Consider the following 24,249-nt stretch of genomic DNA (forward strand, 5'->3'; position numbering starts at 1 on the left):
ACAAAGTGCGCCCAAGATGGAAACCTGACAGGGGACTTAAAAGGGGAAAAAAATTAAAATGGACAGCCTGCAGAAAGTTTCAAATAGCGTCAAGAATGTGTGTGAACCTGATAAAATTAATGAAGATACTATGTTTCTTAATCCAACTGATGTTTCATTAAAAGAAAATACAGAAAGAGATTTGGGTCCACTTAGATGAGTATATTAAAACCTAGCACTACGGTAAGAAAAGGATCAAAGACACATGTAAATGGTTGTTGGAACTCCTAAACCTCTGAGCAAGCACTCTATGCCTTGACATACAGGAGACATTATGCTGACAAGACATATTTAGATGAATCATATATGCTGGGTCAAACTAAAGATCTCTTAAACCCTGTATGTTGACAGCAGCCAGTAGAGGCTGCTTACATATCTTCACAGATAAATCTTAAGTATCTAAACATTTGGGCTCTGAAACCTTTGTACAGGCAAAAATCCTTGGACAAGAGTAGCTTGAGTTTTCTTTGAAGCTGCCACAACTAATGAAGGAAGTGACAGCTGGGATTAGTGTGCACTTCAGCTAACCTCAAGATTCAAGCAACTTTTTTCTCTGAAAATTAACCCGCTCCCATCAGACTACAGTTGGAACTCTTTCTATTTTACACTGCACAGCACCCTTTTGAAAAAACAGGTAAACAGTTCACACTTATGTACTTAAACTTTATTTCTTCATAATTACAGGCTATCGTTAGAATTTTTAAACAAAAGGGAAGTCTATAAATAGAGGCTAATCCCATCTGAATAAGTTCGTTTATTTTTTTAAAAAAAAGTTAAAACTTCATAAAGTAATGCCTTTTAGCTCACAGCAGTGGTTTGTTGGTAGTCTGAGTAAAAGTACTATAGTCAGAGTCAGTAACATGAAATGTAACATCAAATGACTCAAAACTTTAAATTCCGTAAAGGAAAGCAGAAATATATATATAATATATACATATAATATTGTGTTGGTCCACTGAGTATACATTTTTAACAAAAGATAAGAAACTATGTAATCCAGTTAAGCATATGATTTGCAAGATTAGTGTATACTCATTACAAAGATGTATAGATAAGTTTTAACTACTTAATACTTGCAAAATTTTAAGTTACTTTTTTTTTTTTTTTTTGAGCAGATGTTTAAATGCTCATTTCCCAGTGCAAAAGAAAAACCATCCCAGTCAGGTTACCCATTTTTCCTGAAAAATTGAAAACTACCCTCAAACTCGTGCAACAGCAGCATTGATGGGTAATGGGAAGAGCTTAAATATACTGAAGCATAGATGAGTTCTTCCCCTTCTCCCCCAGTGCTGTGTGTTGAAATACTTCAGTTTCCTCAACAGAAATACCACAGGTTAAAAGTGCAAGAAAAAAAAAATTAAAAAAAAAAAAAAATCTCTTGATGTTTATGCTGCTGCCATCCTTTTTTCTTAGATAGGGCAAAAGATTATTCTTTTGGAATTATTTTAATGAAAGTGTATCTCCAGAATAGAGTTCTTTCAAAATGAACAATAAGTTATTTTCATTAACATTCTATCAATCCTACTCTGACTCAGTGACCATAAAGAAATAATTCATTTTAAGGTGCAACTATCAGTTGGCATTCAATAAATTACATATACAGAAAACAACTGTGGTTAAAAAAAAAAAAAATCAGACCACCTGTTTTTTCTATTCTCAATCCTATTTCAAATTGAACTTAGTAACTTGCCAGTTCGGATGCATATTTCACAGGCAAAAGTGGCTCAAATAGCAGTGGGGTCTCATAATTTGACAGTCACCTTGGCCAACAGCAAATGCACATGAATAAAACAGATAAAACAGATCTGTCTTAAAATCCATGACCATGCAAGAAAAGCATTAAAGGTTTCAGAAAGACACACTCACTCTTTCTGACTTAGGCTCCATGAAGATAGTTATTTCAAATCCAAATGTAGAATCTTCAATGAAGAGAAAAATCTATATGCATACATAGAAAATAAAGCACTCCACAACTCTGATATTACTAAAATCTCATTAGAAGGATAAAAGATTTCAGATGACTAACTGCTTGATGGGAGACAGTCAGCCATGGCAGAATAATTGCTATGTTCACTTTATGCTCAATTACCAACTGCTGACAGATTACAGTAAAACTATAATCTCACTATCTGCATTTTAAACTGATTTGCTTACAGCTGGGCAAAGTACTTTGTTCTCCTGGAAGCTTGAGAGAAACTGAATGCTAAACAGTTATTCAAACAATAACCAAAAGGACTGAATTTAGCAGAAACATTCACACCGCTTTCAGAAATGTAAAGGTTTTCATAGTTTCTTGTATATATGTATTTTCTGATTAACATTTAAATAGGTTAGGTATTCAGGAAAAGGGACAAAACAGTTGACATAAGACAAAATCTTATTCTAAACTTCATGCTTCTGATATTTCAGATTTACTGAGTGCAATAGCCAGTTCCAAGTCTTCTTGCTCTTGCTGTTTTAGTCTTGCCAATCTTTCTTTCTCTTCTCTCTCACTTTCCCTCTTCGCCCATTCAATCATGTCTTCCTCAGTAGAATACTGCATTTTTAAAAGACAAAATAAACACCAGATTAATAATACAATGATGACTAATACTGTCCAAAGTCCTTTAAGGCACAGTTACAGTTTTTCAAAAAATGTATATATTCTAGTCTTCAAATATTACTTTTTAATTTTAATACACTAATAAGATTAGCTTAGTCTAAGGTTTAACTATTAAGAACTATACTAATGCCATCCAGTTGATGTATTTTTACGAAATGTGCCATGTTTCAAAATTCAGTATTAAGTTTCAAAAAAGTTACTGAGCAGAAAGCGCTGTAATTCAAATTCAATTTTATTTTGGATAAAAAACAGTCTATACAAGAAAAGTTTTGAATAAAGCAGGAGAACATTTTGCAAAATAGCCCCCTATCCGCACTATGGGACATCCTGATTTACCATACTTTCATTAGGGATGGTTTTTCCAGATGACACTGACTGTAAAAATGAGCTGGAGAATGACTGTTTTTAATTGCGCAGATGAAAAATACTTCTGCCCAGAAGCAGCAAAATAAGAAGAAACCGTACAGTTAGAAGCCTAATAGTAATATAGAGAAAGGTCAGTGTGATTAAAGAGAAAAAACAAAGAACAGATTCTTTCCATGTATATTGATGTGACCAGAATGTGAACTAAATATCTGTGGTAAAATAATTATAAATCAGAGACAGTTAAGGGTATTGTCTTAAATAAAAGACAAAAGATTATGCTAAAGTGTGTTTCTAGTCAGCATGCAGAAGAACTAAGAGGCAGGTGAAGCCCATGTTTTCAAGAATGTCCCAATGTTAAGTCTGAAAGTGTTATCATCTGGTTTCTGCTTTGAGCTGCTGCTTTGGGAAATAAATGTAGAAAAGCTTTAGTTTTCTCCATAGTTCACTTAGTATTTTCAGTAATTGCAGCTGGAAAAGAATACTTTTTCCTTCATTAAGGTAATGAACATTTTTGCTTTCTCCTCCACATTTCACATTCTGTCCTTCAAACTGGCTTCTCAGTCCCTCTAACTAATAACAGTGATCAATAACAGCATTTCAGAAGTTATCATGCTACAAGACACATCAACCAGTGCAAGTCAATTTTGAGAGCCTGTCAATCCTCAGTTTACTTCAATCAAGCACATAGTTTATTAGGCCTGAAAATAAAGAAAAGCAGTATGATCAAGATACTGTAAATGCAAATTGCATTTAACAGGTATCAAGCTTCGGAGTGAGATAATGCCTTTCAAAACTCCTATTTGCAAAAGCTCAAAAGAAAAATAGGCATGCACAAACCTTTAGATTTGCTTCTACTGCTCGGACACCACGACTTCTATGAAATGGATTCTGGTTATAAAGAGACACTTACTACTTTTTACTTCATTGTACGCAAGTCTAGAATTTACTAGCCATTCAAAACTCACCAACTTGTATTTCATTAACATACACCGTTATGAGGCTGTTTATCAGTATTTCAGTACATGGAAATTATGACCAAACAGTTCAGTGACAGCTAAATTAAAATCACACCTTTTGGGTTATTTTTGATTGGAGAGTTAACATCGTGCTTGTTATAGAGAGATAGTGTAAATCTGCTGCATGTTCTGATAAAATGGATAATGCATAGAACATAGATATTTAAAAAGTCCTATTTTCTAAAAGCTAGGAGGCCGTCAGGAAATAACAGTCACAAAAGCAAGGCAATTTAAACATTAACTACAACATATTGCAGTATTTTGTTTTAGGACAGCCTCAGCTGTAAACTAAATGTAAATACTGTTTTAACTGGAAGCGATATCCCTTTTATACATGGGATATGTTTTAATATTTTAAGTTAGACTAAGACTTCAGTGTGAACAATTCAAAGCTGTCATTATACTGAAACAAATGTAAAAAGTGTTTACTCACAGTACTGAAGTTTGCAAAATTGTTGGGGTCAGCCTCTTTACTGATGCTGGTGGGAGCAAATGGATCAGAGAATAGATCTGCTTCTTGTTCTTTGGGAATGTCTGGGGTGGGGAAAGGCTGAAATGGATCGCTCGGTTTAAAGGAATCTGAAGAGTCTATTTGATTGATAGGTCTTTTCCCTTAGATCAAAACGAATTTAAAATGAATTTAAGATAGCAGGTAATAACATGCCGAAAATAGTAAAAAACCCCAAACAAATTCCAAAGCTACTTGGAATGCAACCTCTTCTAGTAAACTAGTGGAGTTGCAATTACTTCAGAGGAGGGGTTGCCAATTTAAAAAATTAAGGTGTGGTCCATAGTTTCTTAAAGGACAATCAAATAAAAAGAAACATATGTATGTTAATGATTCAAGAACACATTTATGGACTAATTAACTGTTTTGGGAACAGAATTTGTAACAGTTTTGAGCCCCTATGCTATCAGCACAATATTTTTTTGTTCTGTGTATCAACGGTCCCTGATCATTCCAGCAAGGCTCTTATTATTTGTTTGGATCAAGTTAGCACAATTTCAGACGCCAGAAGTTTGTAAGTCTTCAAAACACCATGTCCTCTCGCTACAATAACACCTGGAATTTCTGTAGTTTTTAAACTAACAGAACAGAAGAGTATGATAACAAGCAATCATAGGCTTAACTATTTTGTTAATCCTTGCCTACATAGCCGCAGATACAACAGAATCAGGCACAAGCTCCCAGTTATCTTGTTCTTTTTTTCAGCTTAACCCCAGTCAGCTTTCAACACCTTTGAGGACATTAGCCCAAATACTTCCAAGAATAGTTGAGCTGAATTTCATCCCACCGTTCTCTCCATATGTTACTGCTTACAGAAAAGGTTTCATCGCAGTTTCTTGAATTCAACTAGCAAGTTCTGCAAGTGGTTCGACACTTACAATGGTTGTATTTTAAAACTTACTTCTGTTGCCATTCTAGATGAAAATTGCAGAATCAAACCAAAGTGCTTATTATTTTCCATATCACTGTTTTCTAAAAATTGTTTCATAGACCAAAAGAGATTCTAATTTGGCAATGATTTAGAGAATACCCCTGTGGGAATATATGATTTATTTAGACACCTTCCATGATAGCTCTTCACTCACTGATGATGTTCTGTTGCTGGCAAACAACACACATGTTTCTTGAAGAATGTGGGAGAAGCAGGTTCAAATGACATCTAGGGAATTTTATTTCTATATGGGAAGGATTAATAAGTATAAGAATATGAATTATACTATCTCCAAATCTGCCCCAAAAAATCATGAAATGAGGGTGCTTATCAGTATCGAGAAAGGCAACAGATTTCAGAGGCAAGCAGACAGCCCTGCTGCATGCTTTCCAGTAGCGCAGCAAATTAAGAGAAAGATGTTGGGGCATTTCTTCGAAAAATCATTCCTTTGTTTTGAATCAGACCAAAGGAGTAATTAAAAACAAATACACTGAAGTGTCTCAATTTTTTATTTCCATTAGGAAAATAATTTATTGGGAATGGTTATCAAGATAACTACAGTATCATTTTTAATATGTGCAAGTCAAAACAGGCCACTTTTTTCTAGTCATCTGTCGATAAGGATGCTGTTGTTCCACCACTAGAAGCTTGCATTCTGAAAGCGGATCTGTATACCACGTCATAGCCACTCCCATACAATGGAGTCAGAAATCCTTTTTTTTTGTTTTAAATAAGGACCACCACACTATCAAACATTCAGCTAATCATCACTTGTCATGTCAGCTGTTTTAATGTTATTTACAATTTCACTGATTACTTGCAAAGCATAAGTATGAGCCAGATCTCACATCGACACTAGAAATTAAACAACTCAGTTTAAACTTTGGTATTAATACTCCTACTTTTCCCGTGTTCCCCTTCTTTTGAGGAAAAAGATGAATACATGTTTAAGTTCCATGCTACAGTTTTCCAAACGCCTTAATATTCATCCATATAGTGTAATAGAGAAAAACTGATGCAGTAGAGTTTTTAAAGAAAATGAAATAAAGGACAGAAAAGTAAAAAGAAATACGAGTAATATATTTTCCAATCTATTAAAAAAATAAATAAATTGAGAGTGAGGAGTCTGTTGTAACACAAGCTTGGCTTGTTGCAACCACAAGAAGGTGTTGTTACCTTTGATAATCATGGCCTTTTCTGGAAAGCAGAGTGGTTTGTGTCATAGTATAGACCAGAGGACTTGGCTATCACTGAATCGAAAACAGCACAGGAAACTTGGGTTTATCACTGTTACACTGGCTAGGTTTGCTACTACAGACCTCTGGCAAGGCCACCTGGAAAAAGTTAATCTGAAAACCTGAGCCAGTCACTTAACCCTATTTAATTCATTTTACATTAAAACCAGAGGTTTTGCAGTGGATAAAACACACTGAATTCTCACTTTAAGCATCATTTAATGCAAGATTCACAATGTACCACATTAGTAACCATTTAATTTGCAGCCATGCTACGTTATTGTGGATATTTGTAATAACTCTATTTTTTCCTGTTTTCTAAATCCTTTCTCTCTTCAAAAAACAAACGATGATTCCAAACATCATGCAAAATTTAACTTTGAGGAAACCACCAACAGATGAGGAACAGACTTGCTTTACATCTTGCTCATTCATTCTAAATTCAGACACTTCATCATCTCCTCATAATTATTGTCACACTGCCAATATTGAAGCAGCTAATTGTTAACAACATCTCAGTATCAGCTCTTACCAGGTGGTGGCGGACAGGGCCTTGTGGGAGTTCCTGTTTTAGGGGGCAATGCAGGAGGAACATCCTTATTTTTAGCTGGTGGTTCCTCAAACAAATTTTTAGTTATGATCACATTGTTGACAGAACCTGATGTGGAAGAGCTAAAGGGATCTTCGTTGTTGGCCTTCAACAAAGAAAACAGCAAAATACACATTTTCAGTGCAATTCTACTATATTTTCCCTTCTTTCCAATAATGCAATATTTATTTAGAACTGAAAGTTTACTTTAAGATGAAAAGGAAATACCTCTGTCTGTTTTTACATATATCGTACATATAATCCAGAGGAGATTGACAATAAAGGAAAATCAGGAATGGTTAGTGTTTACAGCACTATAAAGTTGAGTGCAGTTAAACATGCAAAAGTAATACTTTCGCTGTTAAACTCAGCAAGTTAAAAAAATGTAATTATAGTATCATTTCAGTTATAGAGAAGAATTCTTATAAAGCCACAAATACTACACTGCATTCCTCACAGTGGAATTCCAGGACAATTTACTACGAAGACCTCTTTTTCAAGAAAGTCAGCCATCAAATTTTTAGTAGTGGCAAAACTGTAACGACACTGTTGGTAAAGAGAGTAAGCTATGTCTTGTCACTGCAGAGTTTCATGCATTTTCTATGAGTAGCGGTAGCTTCCTATTACCTTTGACAGCGTGCTAAAGTCAGCAAAGCCACTTCCGAAGGATTCATTTCCAAACAAAGATGTAAAGGGGTCTGTAGCTAAATGCATACAAATCAAGCAAACAGAATGAGATCAAAAGTTAAATACAAAAGAGACTGAAAAAAATCCCACAACAAAAAAAGCAACTGTTACATATTTTGCAGCATTGACTAATTCAAGTGAAATAGTTTGAGGTGGGCACTTTAAGTTATTAAGTAGCTTTCACAAAAGCTCTAAGTGTCAACTACTGATGAAGAACAGTAATTTTCCTGAAAGGGAGTAATTTAAAAGAAATACTAGTATTCTGGTTTCCTACATTAAAAAAACTAAATTCCACTGAAAGTATCAAATAACAATACTACTGGATGTTCTACTGAATACATGTAAGTATACATACAGAGGTATTTTTTGTGTGCATACACTCAAATATACGCACACAGACATATATCTATGAACATGAACAAAAGCTCGCTTCTGACTGTAGGCCCACCACTTGTGGAATAAAGTATCTAAACTTCATATCATCTCAATCTAATTCAACAGTATCCCTTCATTCTTATGTGCCTCAAAATATGTAAAAACTGCTATTCTACTGGAAAGCAAGAAGTGTGCTGTCTTTACCAATACTCACTCCTGCAAGTTTCAAGGCCAGCCTGGACGAGGCTTTGAGCAACCTGGTCTAGTGGGTGTTGTCCCTGCCCATGGCAGTGGGGTTGGAACTAGATGATCTTTAAGGTCCCTTCCAACCCAAACCATTCTGTGATTCTACGATCTCTAGAAAACAGCATTTTTTCCCTACAATTAAACGGAACAGGTTTACAATACAAAATCACACATGGATTCACGTTTTGGACTACCACTTGTCCGCACAACTTGGGAAAATGGGAGATTAGAGTCTTCCCTAAGACATCTTTAGCCCTCAGATGGGAAAGGATCATAGCAAAACGAAACTTTAACAGTAAAAAATTCTGATGAAGTAATTATTCTATCCCACATCTCCTCTCATAGTACAAAGCTATCTTGTATGTTACTAAGAAAGTAACATGAAATCTCATAAAAACTACCTGAATGGGAAGCAGTACAAACCATTCAAATAGTCTAAACACTTGGATCAGGATATTTTACCAGTTTTAGGTAAGGCAGAGCAACATTTTTTGCAGAATCAGCCTTCAGTGATATGCACTACAGATAACGAGACAGTTTTGTTTTATAAAAATATCCCCCTGCAAACTTGCACCTTCATAGGAAAATTCAGAAAACACAGGAAATCCCTAAAATGCTCCATTGCAAATTCAGTTAAAAGACTAGAAACAAAAGCAAGCAAAACCAAATAAAAATAAAACCCAAGAAGTCTGATGTGTATAATCTGCTTTTACCTAGATCATTTGATGTAGTAACAGTTGTTCCACCAGGAGCAAAAGGGTCATTCTTCTTTGATATCTCTGTCTAAAATAAAAAATTCCTTTGGAGGGAAATTTGTTTTTCAGCTTAAAAGATTCCTCACTCTAAGAATACAACCACAATTTATTTCAGTTTAGAAGTTTTAAGATAAAATATTTCGGAAGCAACTTTTATCAGCATCAGTAAACAAGTCTGTTAACACAAACTCCTCCGCAAAACAGTGATTAATACTTTCAAAGGATGGAAAAAAGGTAATATATGTGCAACATACTTGGTAACCACTAACGCAAAATTTAAAAATATCTGCCACTCATTTTGGTCTCAGATTTCTACAACCCAAGCCATCTTCATGAAGATATAACTACAAGATATCAACACCACAGAGGTGTGATAAAGCATTTAGGATGAACGCATAACTTAACTCCAGAAATACAGATCTCAAGAATCCACTGCTAATCCCACACCACAGGTCTAACCCCCCCCCCCCTTTTTTTTTTGCCCTTCTCTTCTGTACTTCTCTTATTAGACATACTAGCATAACCAATTCTTGGTCATATTAAAATATCAAGACTTGGAAAAGGATAGCGTGCTAAGTATTGAAGATTGTAGAAGACTTTTTTTAAGGTTAGAGGTGTAGGCTGTGGTGCGTAATATGACCTTGAGATCCACATAATGTGTGGTGGCACCACATGGAAGGACGAGAACACCGCCGATAGGTGCAGTGATTTCTCACTATCTTGGCTGTTATGGGTTCACCTCAGGCACACTCTACAGCCAGTTAACTTGCTTCCTAATCCACATCTATCTTATTTTTATATATGTATACACATACTTTATACACACACACAAAATTGGAAGTGAAGCGTGAACAGAAGAAGCACCGAGAAGGAAAGGAGATGGCAAAAGTATGGACACAAACTTGCAACATGAAGAATTTCAGCTTCTTAGATTGTTTGTCTGTTAACCCTAAATATTACCTCATCTTCATTAACTTCTATCCTACATCAGAAGAGCTTTCATGCCCAATGCTATCTTATTATAGGCTCAAGACTAATGAATAAGTACTCAGTTATGTGAACAGCTAAAAGTTACACCGAAGCACACTTGAAAGAGATACAGTCAGTAAGAACCTCCACATTATGAGAGGGCTTCAATGACTCTTATTAAAACCCCACAACAGATCCCCAATAATATACACCTATAGAACAATTTGACTTTTCGGAGGAGAAACCCCACGCCACACCAAATTTCAGATAAGATTTAGAACGTAATTATTGATCCTATAAGCTCTGGAAGCAAAAATCAAGTGTCTCAGCATAACTTGGTGAGATTAATTTTGGGTTTATTAAAATGTTTAGTAAGTTCTACCTGCTATCAATAGAGCTTCATTCATTATTCTCACATGTTCTTATAGTTGTGGAGCAATGAAGCTCCGCACTGCCACATTTTATAAATTTTTTTATTTTTACTTCTATTTCATCTGTGACTATTTCTAGAAAATAGGACACAAAAAAGACAAGGCAGAGCTATGGGATAAGAGGTAACCTTTTATCTATATGATTTCTGAATATCAGCTTTTCAAGGCATGTCCAAATGTACAAAATAGGTTACTTTGTCCAAGTCATATATAGAAGTAAAAACGTATGCTACCAAACTTACTGTGATATTATTACTGTTGTCTGCAGTGCTAAATGGATCAGTGCCAGCAGTCACAAATGGATCAGTGGAGGATTGTTTGAAAAAACAGTCAGCTGCAAAAGGATCTGAGCCTTTGAAGGGATCACCACCAAAAGGATCTAAAAAGTAAACATCTCATTAACATTTCTGCTAAACTTTACTTAGCTTGATGTCTTAAAAACTATACATTATATTGCTTTTTTCATACTGCAGGAAGGTGACACATTTAAGACCAAGGATCTCTGAAGTATGAAATTAATTTGTGAATAATTTGTGTTCTGGGATTCAAAACATTAGACAAGCCAATATTTTCTGCACATCACAAAAAACTTTGGATGGTGCCAGTGGTTCAGTTCCAGATGCACAAAATCATTAGGTTGGAGAAGACCTCTGATACCATCTGAGCATATTGGTTCTTTAACCAAACCCCCTAAAAATGAAGCATTTTACAAAACCTAATGTTTCTCAGAACTGTCCTACCCTCCTCTCCTTCACTCCCCAAACACAACTATGTTTGCAGTGACATTGCTTATACAGCCAGTCTAAATAGAGATGTCTCACCTTGTTCAATATTTAGTTCTAAAGAAAGTTGGTAAGCTAAGAGTCTTTGAAATACTTCTTTGCATACAAAACAGGCAGCAACAGTTTGGGGCCTTCCGTTCACCACCTTCACATACTTAAATCCCAACTAAGGCTACTTCCAACAGCAAGAGAGAAGTTCACTGGCAACAGGCTTCTCTGAAAAGCTTTAACACAAGCAGTCAGCTTCTACTGTCGTGTATCTATCTATCCTATGGTGACTTTTTGGGTCATTTGCCCCCTTTCTGCACTGAAATTGGTGACATTTTTCCCCACATGCTCTTCTAGTAGGAATAATTTAGAAAAACAAACACATTAGAAGTTACAAAGTTACTTACCAATTTTTCCAAAAGGGTCATCTTTGAAGGGATCACCTGGTGGGATTTTTTTTAAAAGAAGATAAGGTACTGGTCATGAAGCAGGTACTCAGTTGAAGTCTTTTGGAGACAAACTCATTTCTACAGCTAGAATTTAAACAACTCTCACTCAGAGGAACAGTTTCACTATTTTCAGTGGAACTACAAGAGCTAGCGTTAGACGAAGCAAATACTCATTAAGTAGCTCATTACCATCATGAAACACACACGAAAGCAGCCATCTGAAAGATGCATTTCTGTTGGCTGTTGTCCACAGACACCCACGTTATGCAGTATTTACCACCACAGTAACCCCAGCTAACCACTGATAGAAGCATAGTCTCAGTTTTGATTAATTTTCACAGGCGCCATGGATGGCAGCTCCTAAGTGTTCATTTCAGTACTGAATGCATGGTCCCAATTGTATCAGTTCCACTGATACATCTATATCTTAGCTGTAGGTATCTACCCCTGAACATACTGAGCACACAAAGCCCAAAAGGTTGGCTACTGACAGACATACCTTTCTCCTGTGAAAGAAAGGCCTTGTCATGTGCTGTAAGTAGGACCACTCCAATATAAACAAAAATCAAGCCATATCTACACAGAAACACTCAAGCTGTTTTAAATTAGTTTAATTTATTCATTAGAAGTATTAAATTTGCACTGACATTCTTTCAGAAGCCAAATGATCTGAAACAAATTTAGCTTATTTTCCTTTCAAAGTGATATGAGCTAAATTGATCAGACCATGTTGATGCTGAAAGCATGTAAAATCATATTAATGTGGCTGAAAACATCTGCTTCAGCAGTTAATCCAAATTGACTCCCCTTCTCTAAGTGGCTCCCTATAGACAGATCACTTCTTCCAACATAAAAGAATAAAAGCAGAGCAACAGCATTCGTAAGTGGCAAGTTCTTAAAATAAAGCATAGCACTTCCACAAGATGAACAGATGGTGCAGTTCCACATTACCTTTTTCTGAGTGCCAAACTCACCATAAGTAGGCCACAGCCATTCATTCTCAACCACCCACACCCTCCCCACACCACAGCTCACTGAACCCTCAGTTGATCTGTTTGTGGATCTGTGCTGCAAATTAGATTAGCGACACCACAAGTGTGCCCACACCTTTAAGGCCAAAATGCAACCAAGGAAAGGGGGAATAAGAGAAGTACTCAGGAAGAGAGGTGAGGGAAAGGTGCAATTTTCACAGCTAATTAGAAAGCCCAGATGAGGGAAGAAGAAACACCCTGGAACTCTCATTTCTACAATTTCTATTTTCATAATGCTATTGGCTCCACCCTCCCGTCACTCAAACATCTTCACATTTATTCTATAAAGAGCAGTTCCAAGGTGAAGATTAGTCTGAGATGTTCAGACATGACCTGCTGCTGCAAATCTGCACTTAGAGAGAAAAGTTCACTTACTGCCAACAAAAGGGTCAGACTGGAAGAACTCTAAGGTGGCTTCAGAAACTAGATCAGGTAATGGATGAGATTCAGCATCAAATGGATCTTCCTGGCAATGCAAAAGAAGTAGAGAAAGGTATTAAATTTTTAAGACATGCAGAATGGAAATCACTTATGTCATCTTGTGTTACCATTTAGTAGTTTCTTAAAGCTGAATAAAAGAGACAACTAGAATTCTACATAATTCACCAATGGAGATCCAAAATATTTTTCGACAGCACATCTGCCTGCTATATGAGATTTATTTAGTGTGATGTCATGAAAACATTTAAAAACAGTAAGAAATGACAATTTTATTTCTCTGTTGTTCCATGACCATGATGCAAGTCTGAAACAGTTTAACAAGGATTTTTTAATTTACTTCTTCGTCACCCCAATCTGAACAAACTCACTTTTTTGGTAACAGCTGCAGCTGGGCTCTCTTTCTCTTCCTCTGCAACAGTGGCTGTTGTTTCAGGGCTATTCCTTATCTGTATAAGGATAAAAGCAATTCTTCGTAAAGAAGTAAACAGGAGACTTCACTAAGTATTAAATAGCTAAAAGGATATACTAAAGGATACTTCAAGAGGTTCACACTTATAGATCATACTGCAGTACTCCCTGTGAAAGTTTTAAATAATAAAAAAAAAAAATAATCAATCAAGAATCTACTGGGACATAAGGAGGGACATTTAAAGCAAGACAGCTTTAGATTTTCTGTACTCTTCCTTATTCCATTCTTATTGCACCAGCTGGAGACAGGTGCTCTCCTTTAACATTAATTCTACTATTCATTTTATGATATTTTGCTTTGGAAACAAATAGAGAATTTTTTTTTTTTTTGCCACTTTCCAGCCAAGCTAAAATTGCCTCCTTTCCTGCTTATCAACTTCCAGATCATGGAAACATAGTCCCTCAGAATAACACCCTGAAATTTCACTTGTGCAAGTGTTTAAAAACATAATCCATCTTGATACATTCTTAACTTATTCCAGCTTCACAGCTGCATTGCATCATGATCAAGCAGGCAAAACACTACTCACTGGAGACACACTGTTTATTTGTTCATCTTCTGCTATACTTTCCCTTTCAGCATTCTCATTAAGGTTAGCAGTTTCACTGCTGCTGTTGCTAAGACTAGAATGATCCACAGTTCCATTAACAAGAGTATTATGTGTCTGAGAGTGCCAACTAAATCGGTTATTTTCCAATTCTTTCAGCTCAAGAAGTTTTGTCTGCACCTGTAAACAGAAATAAATGTATATGCATCAGTACGGCAGCACACAGAAGCTAGTACTTGACTATCCCCTCTTAAATACAAGATGGAAGATATACGTCTAAAATACTTATTTTCAAAAGCAAATATAATAAAAACCATGTTCTTTCAATCAAATGGTGAAATTTGAGATAAGCACAAATCTGATTTAGAAGAGATGCAATGTGGTTGAGGGACAGACCTAAGAACCTTCTGCCAAGAAAACAGACTGCACCACTGGCAACATCAAGACTTACTGCTTTGTTTCTGCTCAAACTCATAAGACGAGTTGCAAAGCTTTGAGGGGTTTTTGTTTGTTTAGTTTTGTTTGGGGTTTGTTTTGGTTTTGGTGGGGGGTGTGTGGGTTTTTAAAAAAAATTGTGTATTTGTAATTGCCTTAAACTCTAAATTAAACAGGCCTGCTTTATCAGAATTCTCATCTTCCAAGAAGAAAAATTACAAATTCATTATCTTCTCCCACATGACTCGAAGTCTAAAAAATCCACATACATCTTCCTAAGCAGACAGTTACATTCATGTGTTGTTATTTCAGCAATCTGCTTAATACAGTGCCTCACAGCACACATTTACAACGAACCTGACAGTTATGAAGGAATTACTGGCTTTGGCAGATTATGCAGAAGAATGAACATATTTCAGATATTTAGGTGTCTAAATCCCACTGACTTCTGCTAGGTCAGTCACCTAATAAAGTTTTCATTGCCTTGCACGTGTCACAAGTCAAGTGGCAGCAAAGACACCACCAGGTTTCTTTCAAATACGCTGACCTCAGACCAACCATTAGATAATCTTGCCTAAAGCACCAAAGCACCTGTTGTTTGGTGTTTGTGAGCCAAAAGCAATAGAATCAGGAGTACTGATATAAAACCTATTTAAAAAAAAAAAAAAAAAAAAGGCATTCAAGCATAACCACTTATATCATCAGCCTCAAATCTGTTCATTGCAAGTACCTCTTGCTAGCATATGAATATTGAAATAGCACAACCTTCTCTTTACCTGTGATGAAACAATGGAAAATCCATTTGTCTACTTCTCAGTTTCTAAACCTCAAAGCTAAATTTAAAAATTATGTTATAAGGCTCTTTAACAGAAAAAGTGTTCTTGCATGAACACTAGCAGTAGAAGTTTTTAAAAAAAAAAATTTGTTAACAAGTTACAGACATGAATTTGTGAAATGACCAACCCAAGTCAGCCCTTTCTAGGGTTCAAAGATAATAGGAAGGCTTTTCATTGTGTTTTTAACTTGATAATGATGTGACTCTGGCTAATGTATTAGACAGCTGGCAAGTCAGAGAATAAGAATGATGAAGAAAGGGTAGTGCAAGCCAACACATCACTGAAGTAATAATAAATCACTGATTACAAATAGGAGCTAAAAGTGTTCCTTTAACATAACAGCAGATAATTCAAAGCATGGTGCTTAAAAACCCACACAGCCATCTCTCTGCATCTCAGCACCTAGTCTCAATCCAATTTATTCTTACATTCACCTTATTTTCCCCCTTCAACAATGTACTAAGTAAATGTTCTTAGTAATTTTATAATGACTTCACATCAATTAAAGAATAGTGAGAGAATGCCCCAGGCCATAGATGAGGAAGAAAGCTTAAATAACTACTGGACATAGAGAATTTAAACAAGCATTATCCATTTTTCATTTATTACATTAAGAAAAATTATTCATGAAGTACAATAAATCATTCCCTTTTTATTAACGAAACTTGGAGAAAAATCATGAATTATCTTGAGGGACTAAAGTCAGCCTCTAAGAATCCTGACAACTACTATCACAGAGCACACGTGTAAGCAACTAAAGACATGAGCAAACAGTAAAGAAAAGAAAACAACGCCTTCCCCTTAAGAAAAGCCACACTAAAGGTTGTCAGCTAAAAAAAATTTTTTTTTGGGTCTTTCACACTGCCTTACTGAATTGATTTCCTGTTGTGAATCCTGCAGATGTTGCTGAAGAGGTCCCAGCTGTGCTTTGCCAGACTCTATGCAATGCTCAAGCTCTGCCGTTTCTTGCTGCAGGCGACTCAGCTCCTCTTGAGCTTTGGTCAGTTCATGTTCATACGCTGAAATCTTTGATTCCTGACTTGTTATTTCAGCCTTCAGCATGGCAATCTAAAGCACGAACAATATTTCAAAGTCAAGTAAAATAAACCCCAACACTTCCACACACATCCAAATATTATTATTTATGACCAGAAAAAAGTAAAAAAACTCATAGCTGTTGCAGAGATTATAGATCATACCTGAATGAAAGGTTAATTCCCTGTTGTCTCAGTAAGATCATAGTATTCTAGCTGTTTTCCTCACCAACACAGATATTTCTAATACTGAAAATATGATTTTAGGCCTTAAAGAAATACTACAGCTTTATATTAGAAAAAAAATCTACATGACCATAAGATGCTTTTTTTTTTTTAACCACTAAGAATTCAGTCCCAGTAATTAGTGCTTCTAATTACACTTATATTGCATTATAATTTCACATTATTTACTTGCACTTAACCTTATTTGTGTGCAAGTACATCTCAGTGTATCTGTTGACACATCGATTCTAAATTAGGTCACTGAAGTGAGTGACATATTTCCTATTCTCTGTTGGTCACACAATCTTGACACTCAGGCTGTTTATTTGTCAGTTTTTTCTCCTGCCCCAACAACTCTCATGCTGCAAGGCTGAGTTCTTCAAAATGCGGCATTTATTCTTTCAAGGGCCTTAGCCAGCAGACCTTACCAAATGGGCCTCCTCTGCACACTTCTGCCTGATATCATTAAGTTGCTCTTCCAACTTGGCCTTCTGCTCATCAAGATCATTAAGGATTTCCTGCGCTTCCTGTTTCTGAGCTTGCAGCTTTTGCAGATTACTGCTTTCCCGCTTTACTTCATCTTGTAGATCCTGTAATGAAACAGATTAGTTTTGCATTTGTTCCCTCTCTCCTCCTAACCACTAAATTCCGCAGTATAAACTGCAGTACTAACTAAGACTTCAAAGTATCAACAAATTATCTTTCAAAAAGTAGCATTTGCAACATGTCAGACAAGCAGGTATTCTCAAACTCCCATTCTAAGACATAAAAATAATCAGGTTATTTGCTTTTTCTTTTCTTTAGTAAAAACAATCTCACTGAAATATTGAAGATAGTGCATCAACACAGATATTAACTGTTTTACTCACAGGGAGATTAAGGTTTAATTTTGAATTTAGAAGTTGTCTTTATTCAGGCTGCTACACTGTCTCTCTCCTATGTCTTAGCAATATGTTTTAACTGAGTTCTTTAATAACAGAAATTCTTTATTCTGCTCCTTCTCCCTTCAAAAATACATCGCCAAAAATAGGAACGTGTTTTAGCAACATGGGAAAGGACCAAACTGGTGCATTATTAACCCAAATGCACTCCCTTCTAGAACATCTGATTTCGCAAAAATCAGCCAAAAAACTTATTTTCCATGTAACAGTACTGGTAAGAAATGCACATTCCATACAAAACAATATGGCTGGCAGCTTTTAATTTATGAAACAGCTGTAAGTATGTATCTTGTGTTCCAAGTACATTAAGTAGCATTATATGATAATTAGTTAATTTCTGAGCAACAGGAATGGTTATACTTCAACAAACCACAGAGATAACATTGGAAAATAGGTCAAGAAAAGAATTTAGGAAGAAGAATCATCCAAGTCAGGAGGAAAAATATAATACAGGGAGATCAAAAAGGATTAATACAAAAGGAAAAGTATTAGATGAAAACAGACAATCGCAGCCTATCTGAAAATATACAGCAATTGAAGGAAGAATCGTGAACAACAGTTAAAAAAAAAGAACAAAACCAAAACCAAATAAAGCTACAAGAAAATCAAGGAGGATAAGAAAACAAGCTGACGTGAATTTCTGATTAGATCATACATTCGTGTGCTGGTCTAAGCTAAGATCCTGCTGTCCTTTTTTAGGGCGTCTTGTTTGGGGCTTTTTTTGGTGACGGAGATAGTTTTTCAACGTGTGCTAACACCGCCAGATAATCAGGACAAAAAAGTCAGACAGAAGTAGAAAAGCATATGGTGCAGAAGTTAGATGCTAGGGAAATGGGTAACCTCAAGACAAATGGAAGACTACCTAAGGAAACATCACAGATGTTTTTATGAAAAATAAACCACCCCAAGCAAACAAGAAAAACCCAAATAAAACAAAACACTAAAAAACCACACAAAATCCCAAAAATCAAATTTGAAGTTCAGTAAAGGGTATATGACTGATGTACAACAGTCAGACTAGATGAAATTAATGGTTATTTTTCACCTATGAAAGACAAATCAGTGCAACACAAAAAGCTCCTACAGCAGCTCCTGGGACACTCTTGATTCATTCGTTTTTTACATAGCTTTGAAAAGTGAGAATTAGCTGATACTCAACACAAGCAATGGGGGAAAAAGTAACAGCTTAAAGAGATTTCAGTCTCCTTTCTCTGAAAGGAATCAAGAATTCCCATACATGCAAGCTAAGTACAGATCACTTCCACTCTTGCTACTGTTCCTTGAATCCCAATGTCTGTCCTAGGCACAGCAGTAGAAAAGCATTGAAGAGACCTGACTAAGCCTGATAGCTCCCAGAAGAGAAAAGAAGGGGAAAAAAATACCCAAAATAACCAAAAGCCAAATACGTTCACATAACCACTCCAAAAGGAAAGGCTGGAGTAGATACACATAACTACACATAACTGGGGGTAATTCTCAAAGATGCATCTCCATGAAGTAAACCAGGCTCCAATTAAGCTTTGATTTCAAAGAACACCCTCAGCAGAGAAGCAGCGTCTTAATGGTCAAGCACTGAATGAGATTCTGTATGAAAACCATTAACACATTTGAGGTGGTATAAACTAGTGGTTTTATAGTAATAGTAATCCTTCTATTAGATTTACAATCATTATAACTCTCCATGCTAATGTAGTGTAGGACAAGGAAAGTCTAGAGTTATCTGTACTTCCATAGATAAGACAGTGGATTTAATAGCTTGGCAGTCTGTATTTCACCAAGCAATTAACGTGCTAAGAACTGTTAAGCCTGAATGAGGACTTTCTAATGGCTTTGGTGCACTGCAACAAAGGCTAGAGAAAATCTAATGCTGAATGCAACAGTTAGAAGAAAACTCAGGCCAACAAGCAGATGAAAAGGCTAGAAGAGGCAGCCAGAAACATTCCGGACTACTTAGAAGGCCACAGTCCCAAAATACCTCTCTGAAGCAGTGTCTCACATACAGTTACATTTTTTTCCCCAACTGATACGAACATATATTATGCTTTGTTCAAGAGTAACATGCCTTTGTTCTAAAAATTTCTTTACAAAGTTTCGGTGTCTCATTGAAAAGCAAAACATAGACCTTTTGACTTCACATCGATAAAATTTTAGGGAACATGTAATTGTTGGGAAAGACAGGAGAATCACCACTTATTTGCAGCTAGACTGACAAACCATGCCCATATATGTGAAGTGCTAGATGGAAGATGAGAGTCTTGTGAATGTGTCCAAAAGCCCACTGCCTGAGGCAGTGTCGAACTGCTGAAGCTTCAACATCTGCATCTAGAAAAGCAGGCTGGCGCTGAGCAAGGGGACAGCCAGGTAAAGGCATTTTCAGACGCCACCTGGTATGTGGTCAAAACCTAATGTTTCTGTTACACATTAACTCTGTAAACGTTCTTTACTGCCAAGAGGAATGTTTCATATCTGAGTTCATTATTCCCATATTCATAGGAAAATACTAATCCAATCACAGAATAAGTTACGGAAATGGTGCCTTGGAAGTTTCTTGATCTTTGTAACTCTGCCTGTAACTTTTAATGAAAAAACACCCCTTCATCTTTGCTGCTGAAGAGCTGATATTTTAATAAGCACACTAAAACCCATCAGTATGCTATGCTTTCCTTCCAACTCTTTTTCTGTTTTTGCTTTTTGGCATCTATTTACATAGCATGTAAGTTATTTTATAGAATAAAAAGCTGTCCTCCTTTCCCTCCTCCCATACACAGACCATGGCTATATTTGAAATTATAATTTGTGTCCATGGAAGTAATTCTGGTATCAGAAACCTTGGAGTATGATGCCACAAGACTAGCTTGATCCAAGGTGGCAGATTAGAATGCACTGGTTTTGTATACCATCTTTAGAAAAGTCACCATTAGAATAAAACCAGAAGAAAAAAGCATGATGTAAAGATATTCTTCGTCTGTCACCACTGTTCTCTGAAGTTCCAGAAAGTTTCCTGAAACACGCGGGTCCTCCAACATTGAGGAGCAAGAAAAGGACCAGCGATAAAGGGCCACCAGCTTAAATAAATGCTTCAGCCATTTCCTATTTGATCCTGAGGGTTTCTCATTTTTCTGACAAACCAGCAATAGGCTGTTCCTTCTCTGCAGACTGACAGAACTCTGTAACTCTATATTTAGCAAGAGACAAAGAGCTTGTGTGATCACTAAGAGGTTAAAGACCTGAGACAGTTGCTTCCAACATTACTGCTCTAGATACAATGACTTAATTGATTCTGTGGTGCTGCTATCAAATAGTAAACATGAGCAGATGACACCAGTACTGTAACATTAAAGGTAAGGTTTTTATTTAGCTTTATGTGCCTTTTGTACAAAGGCACCAGAGAACTCAACCTTCACGTGAACACACAGATTGCAGAACACACTAACAAAATCATCCAGTGTGCAAAACCAGGAATACCCATAAGAATTTTTAACAGTATGAAAAGGCAATCTGCAGAGCGAGGAGGGGAATGACCGTTGCATGCATGGACAGAATCACAGACATAGGTAACTTGTATGCATTCCTGCAGCTGCTGACTCTAGCTGCCACCATGACTAACAGGCCACCATCTGATTACCTTCTGAAAGGTCAGACTATTAATTATCATCCAGGCTTTAAGGATATTAAATAGCCAAGCACAAAATTAAAACAGCTGTAACACATTGGCTCTTCTTCTGCCCAACACAACGTAAAATGCAGAAATCTTGCATTATTTGCTCTTAATCAAATAAAGATTATTTAAAATAAACATGCCTAAAATAAATATAGAAATACATGTAAGTGATCAGATATCACACTGAATTTTTTTCTTAAAGCAGCAACTCCAGCTGCTTAAAATTTAATTGAAATACGGCTTTGCAGCATTTAATTCAGAGCTTGGCTAGACTGTCAGCACACTAAACACTGATGCTGACTGTGTAATTTTTAATCCCCGTAAAATATTTGTACAATTTAAATTTTCCAATACTCTGGAAATTCGATGTCATCCTTTCAAATAAAAAATCAAATAGATTATTTTTAAAATTCATTTATATTAGGCAAAATTCACTTGAGGCAACATTCCTCCCAAGCAGGTAATTACTGTGACTCTTAAGAAGCAGCCCCACACACAAGCCCTTTTAATTTAGCCACTTAAGGTTATTAATTTGCAATGCTACCATGTCTTCTTTAGTTTTAATTATACACTAGATAGCTTTGCTTGATTAAAAAAAAAAATCTATTCTTTTGTAGTATTTTTATTTAAAACTCCATGCAAGCTACATATCCTAGGAGCTTTCACGTTTATATAAATATACATACCTACACCAACCCACTGTTCATACAGAACATACACTTCAGAGTATATTCTGTTCCTTAGCCACCAATTTTTTTCTTTTTTACTGAATAAGTGATGTGATCACTAAAGACTCAGTAATCCCACTGCCATTAAAGCACGACATGGTGCAATATCAGGTGTTTGAACAATAATTTTGTGTCTTATTTACCTGGACCTCACTTGTCCTTTGCTTGATGGTATCTTCTTTCTCCTTCAGGTCTTGCTCTACATTATTCTTTTCCCTAGAAGACCAGCAAACAATGCAAGAATACTTAAGAACATCAGCTACAGCAGGTACAGTTATCCAGCCCCCTAAGCCTGTCTCTCTCTTTAAATACATAGTGAAACATTAAACTCAAAAGATGTAAGGGACTTCTGCTTTCCAAATTATTTACAAGACAGAAGCCCACATAAGTGTTCTGCATAAAAAACCCCGTCTTTTCACCCAACTGCACTTCAGAGATAAGAATGGCTCAAAAATGGAAGGGGGCGGGAGAGAGAAATCAATGAAATACTGTCTCCAGTGATCTCACTGTTGCTATGGAGCACTTGTCTAATGAAAACTGCTGGGAAAAGTGGGAGGGATTGCATCAGATTCCATCTTTTAACCCCTGCAAACACAATAATTCCTATGCTAACAGCAGCTAGAAAACATTACCAGCAGGCCCATCTAGCTGATTAATGAACTTTGCCTGTCAGATTTTAGATACATCTGTTGGTAAGCTCACTCAGAAGAAGAAAGGTTAGCTTGCTGTAATCACTGTCTGCTCAGAGACTCCATACGTAGTTATCTGCTGTGTCATATCAAGTCTGTCTCTACAGACATTTATTCAAGTTTAAAAGCTACTACTGATGACAGGGCAATTATCAATAAATTCTTGGCAGTCAGACATAATAGCTTTAAGAAAAGGAAAAAAAACAACATACAACACAGAAGTGTTACTGTTTTAAAAAAAATCATGAGTGTTTACCTCTGGACAGTATAAGGAATCTATTCTCCTTTCACAGACGCAGAAAAGCATTAAGCTTTACAGTTTTAACACTATCTTCTGTATACACATATTGACCTTCACAAATATTTTGTTAGTACAAACATTAGCACACACATTAAAAGTTAGAATTCGAACAATGATAAACCTAAAATTTCTAAATGAAATATCACAGTGAAAAGCTATCAAATTTTATTACTAGTACATATTGAAATTAAGGTAACTTCATGTTTTAATAACAGCAGATTGATTACTAATCTAAAACTACTCGTGTTATTGTTCACTCTTATCTAATACAGAAGAAAGCATTTCTGTCTCCAAAGTAAAGCAGGTCTACTCTAAGTTCTATTTACTCAAGCTGAGGAATTCTTATTTATTGCTAAACCACATAAAATGAAAAACAAAAAAAAAATCCAGATGTGACAGATCTTAAATGAAGATTTGTTCTCAAAAATAATTACTATAGACTATGTTCTGTTATTATTTATCTCAGTATCTGATTATAAAGAGCAGCTTGCTGCTTGTGTCCAAAGGGAAGGTTTAAATGGAAGGGAAAGGAAAGATGTGGAAAGAGGGACTTTGAAGAACAAGGCTAGTTATTTTGTTAAGTGTGAACCTTCAGGTTTCATAAAATTCCTCACTCTCCATTCATCAAAAAAAATTGTCATGGAAATTATAAGCAAATCTTTACCATTTCTATCAAAGCTATAGGACAGTCCTCTAGCTCAATAAAGTAGTATTTGTAGCATAGTTGTACTTCGATATTTAAAGCATTGGAACACAAGGTTGAAACAAGGTCTGTTGATTTTGCCTTCCATAACTTTCCATGAACAAAGAGTCTCAAGCTCAATAAAGCATTTCCACAGATCTAAATACCAGTCAGGCTGAAAAATACCTTCAAGCCCTCAGACACACATCAAACCCAGCAAACATTCAGGCATATTATTCCTGATTGAAGATGAAAGAGAAT

At 36.0% G+C, this 24,249-nt stretch overlaps 1 protein-coding gene across 1 annotated transcript; it reads right to left on the reverse strand.

The window, feature by feature from the left end:
• Nucleotides 1-2,351: 2,351 nt before the first annotated feature.
• LOC104350727 (epidermal growth factor receptor substrate 15) lies at nt 2,352-22,630 on the reverse strand. The gene is made up of 13 exons (XM_009956645.2): nt 22,460-22,630; nt 17,415-17,576; nt 16,598-16,795; nt 14,439-14,636; nt 13,809-13,886; nt 13,375-13,465; nt 11,927-11,962; nt 10,992-11,128; nt 9,308-9,377; nt 7,914-7,990; nt 7,230-7,392; nt 4,457-4,635; nt 2,352-2,575 (listed from the first exon to the last, which is right to left on the reverse strand). Exons 1-13 carry the CDS (start codon nt 22,628-22,630, stop codon nt 2,429-2,431), a joined length of 1,707 nt encoding a protein of 568 aa, XP_009954947.1. The 3' UTR covers nt 2,352-2,428.
• Nucleotides 22,631-24,249: the final 1,619 nt, after the last annotated feature.

This window comes from Leptosomus discolor, chromosome 3 (assembly GCF_034619465.1).
Source record: "Leptosomus discolor isolate bLepDis1 chromosome 3, bLepDis1.hap2, whole genome shotgun sequence".
Classification (NCBI taxonomy): Eukaryota; Metazoa; Chordata; class Aves; order Leptosomiformes; family Leptosomidae; genus Leptosomus; species Leptosomus discolor.

Bases quoted from the DNA above. Each gene is read 5' to 3' on its own strand.
- LOC104350727 (XM_009956645.2), bottom strand. From the start codon at position 22,630: ATGTATTTAAAGAGAGAGACAGGCTTAGGGGGCTGGATAACTGTACCT. The intron at 11,129-11,926 runs GTAAGTAACTTT...TTTACTTTTTAG, and splicing joins TGACCCTTTTGGAAAAATTG to ATCCTTTTGGTGGTGATCCC. The intron at 9,378-10,991 runs GTAAGTTTGGTA...TTTTTATTTTAG, and splicing joins ACAACAGTAATAATATCACA to ACAGAGATATCAAAGAAGAA.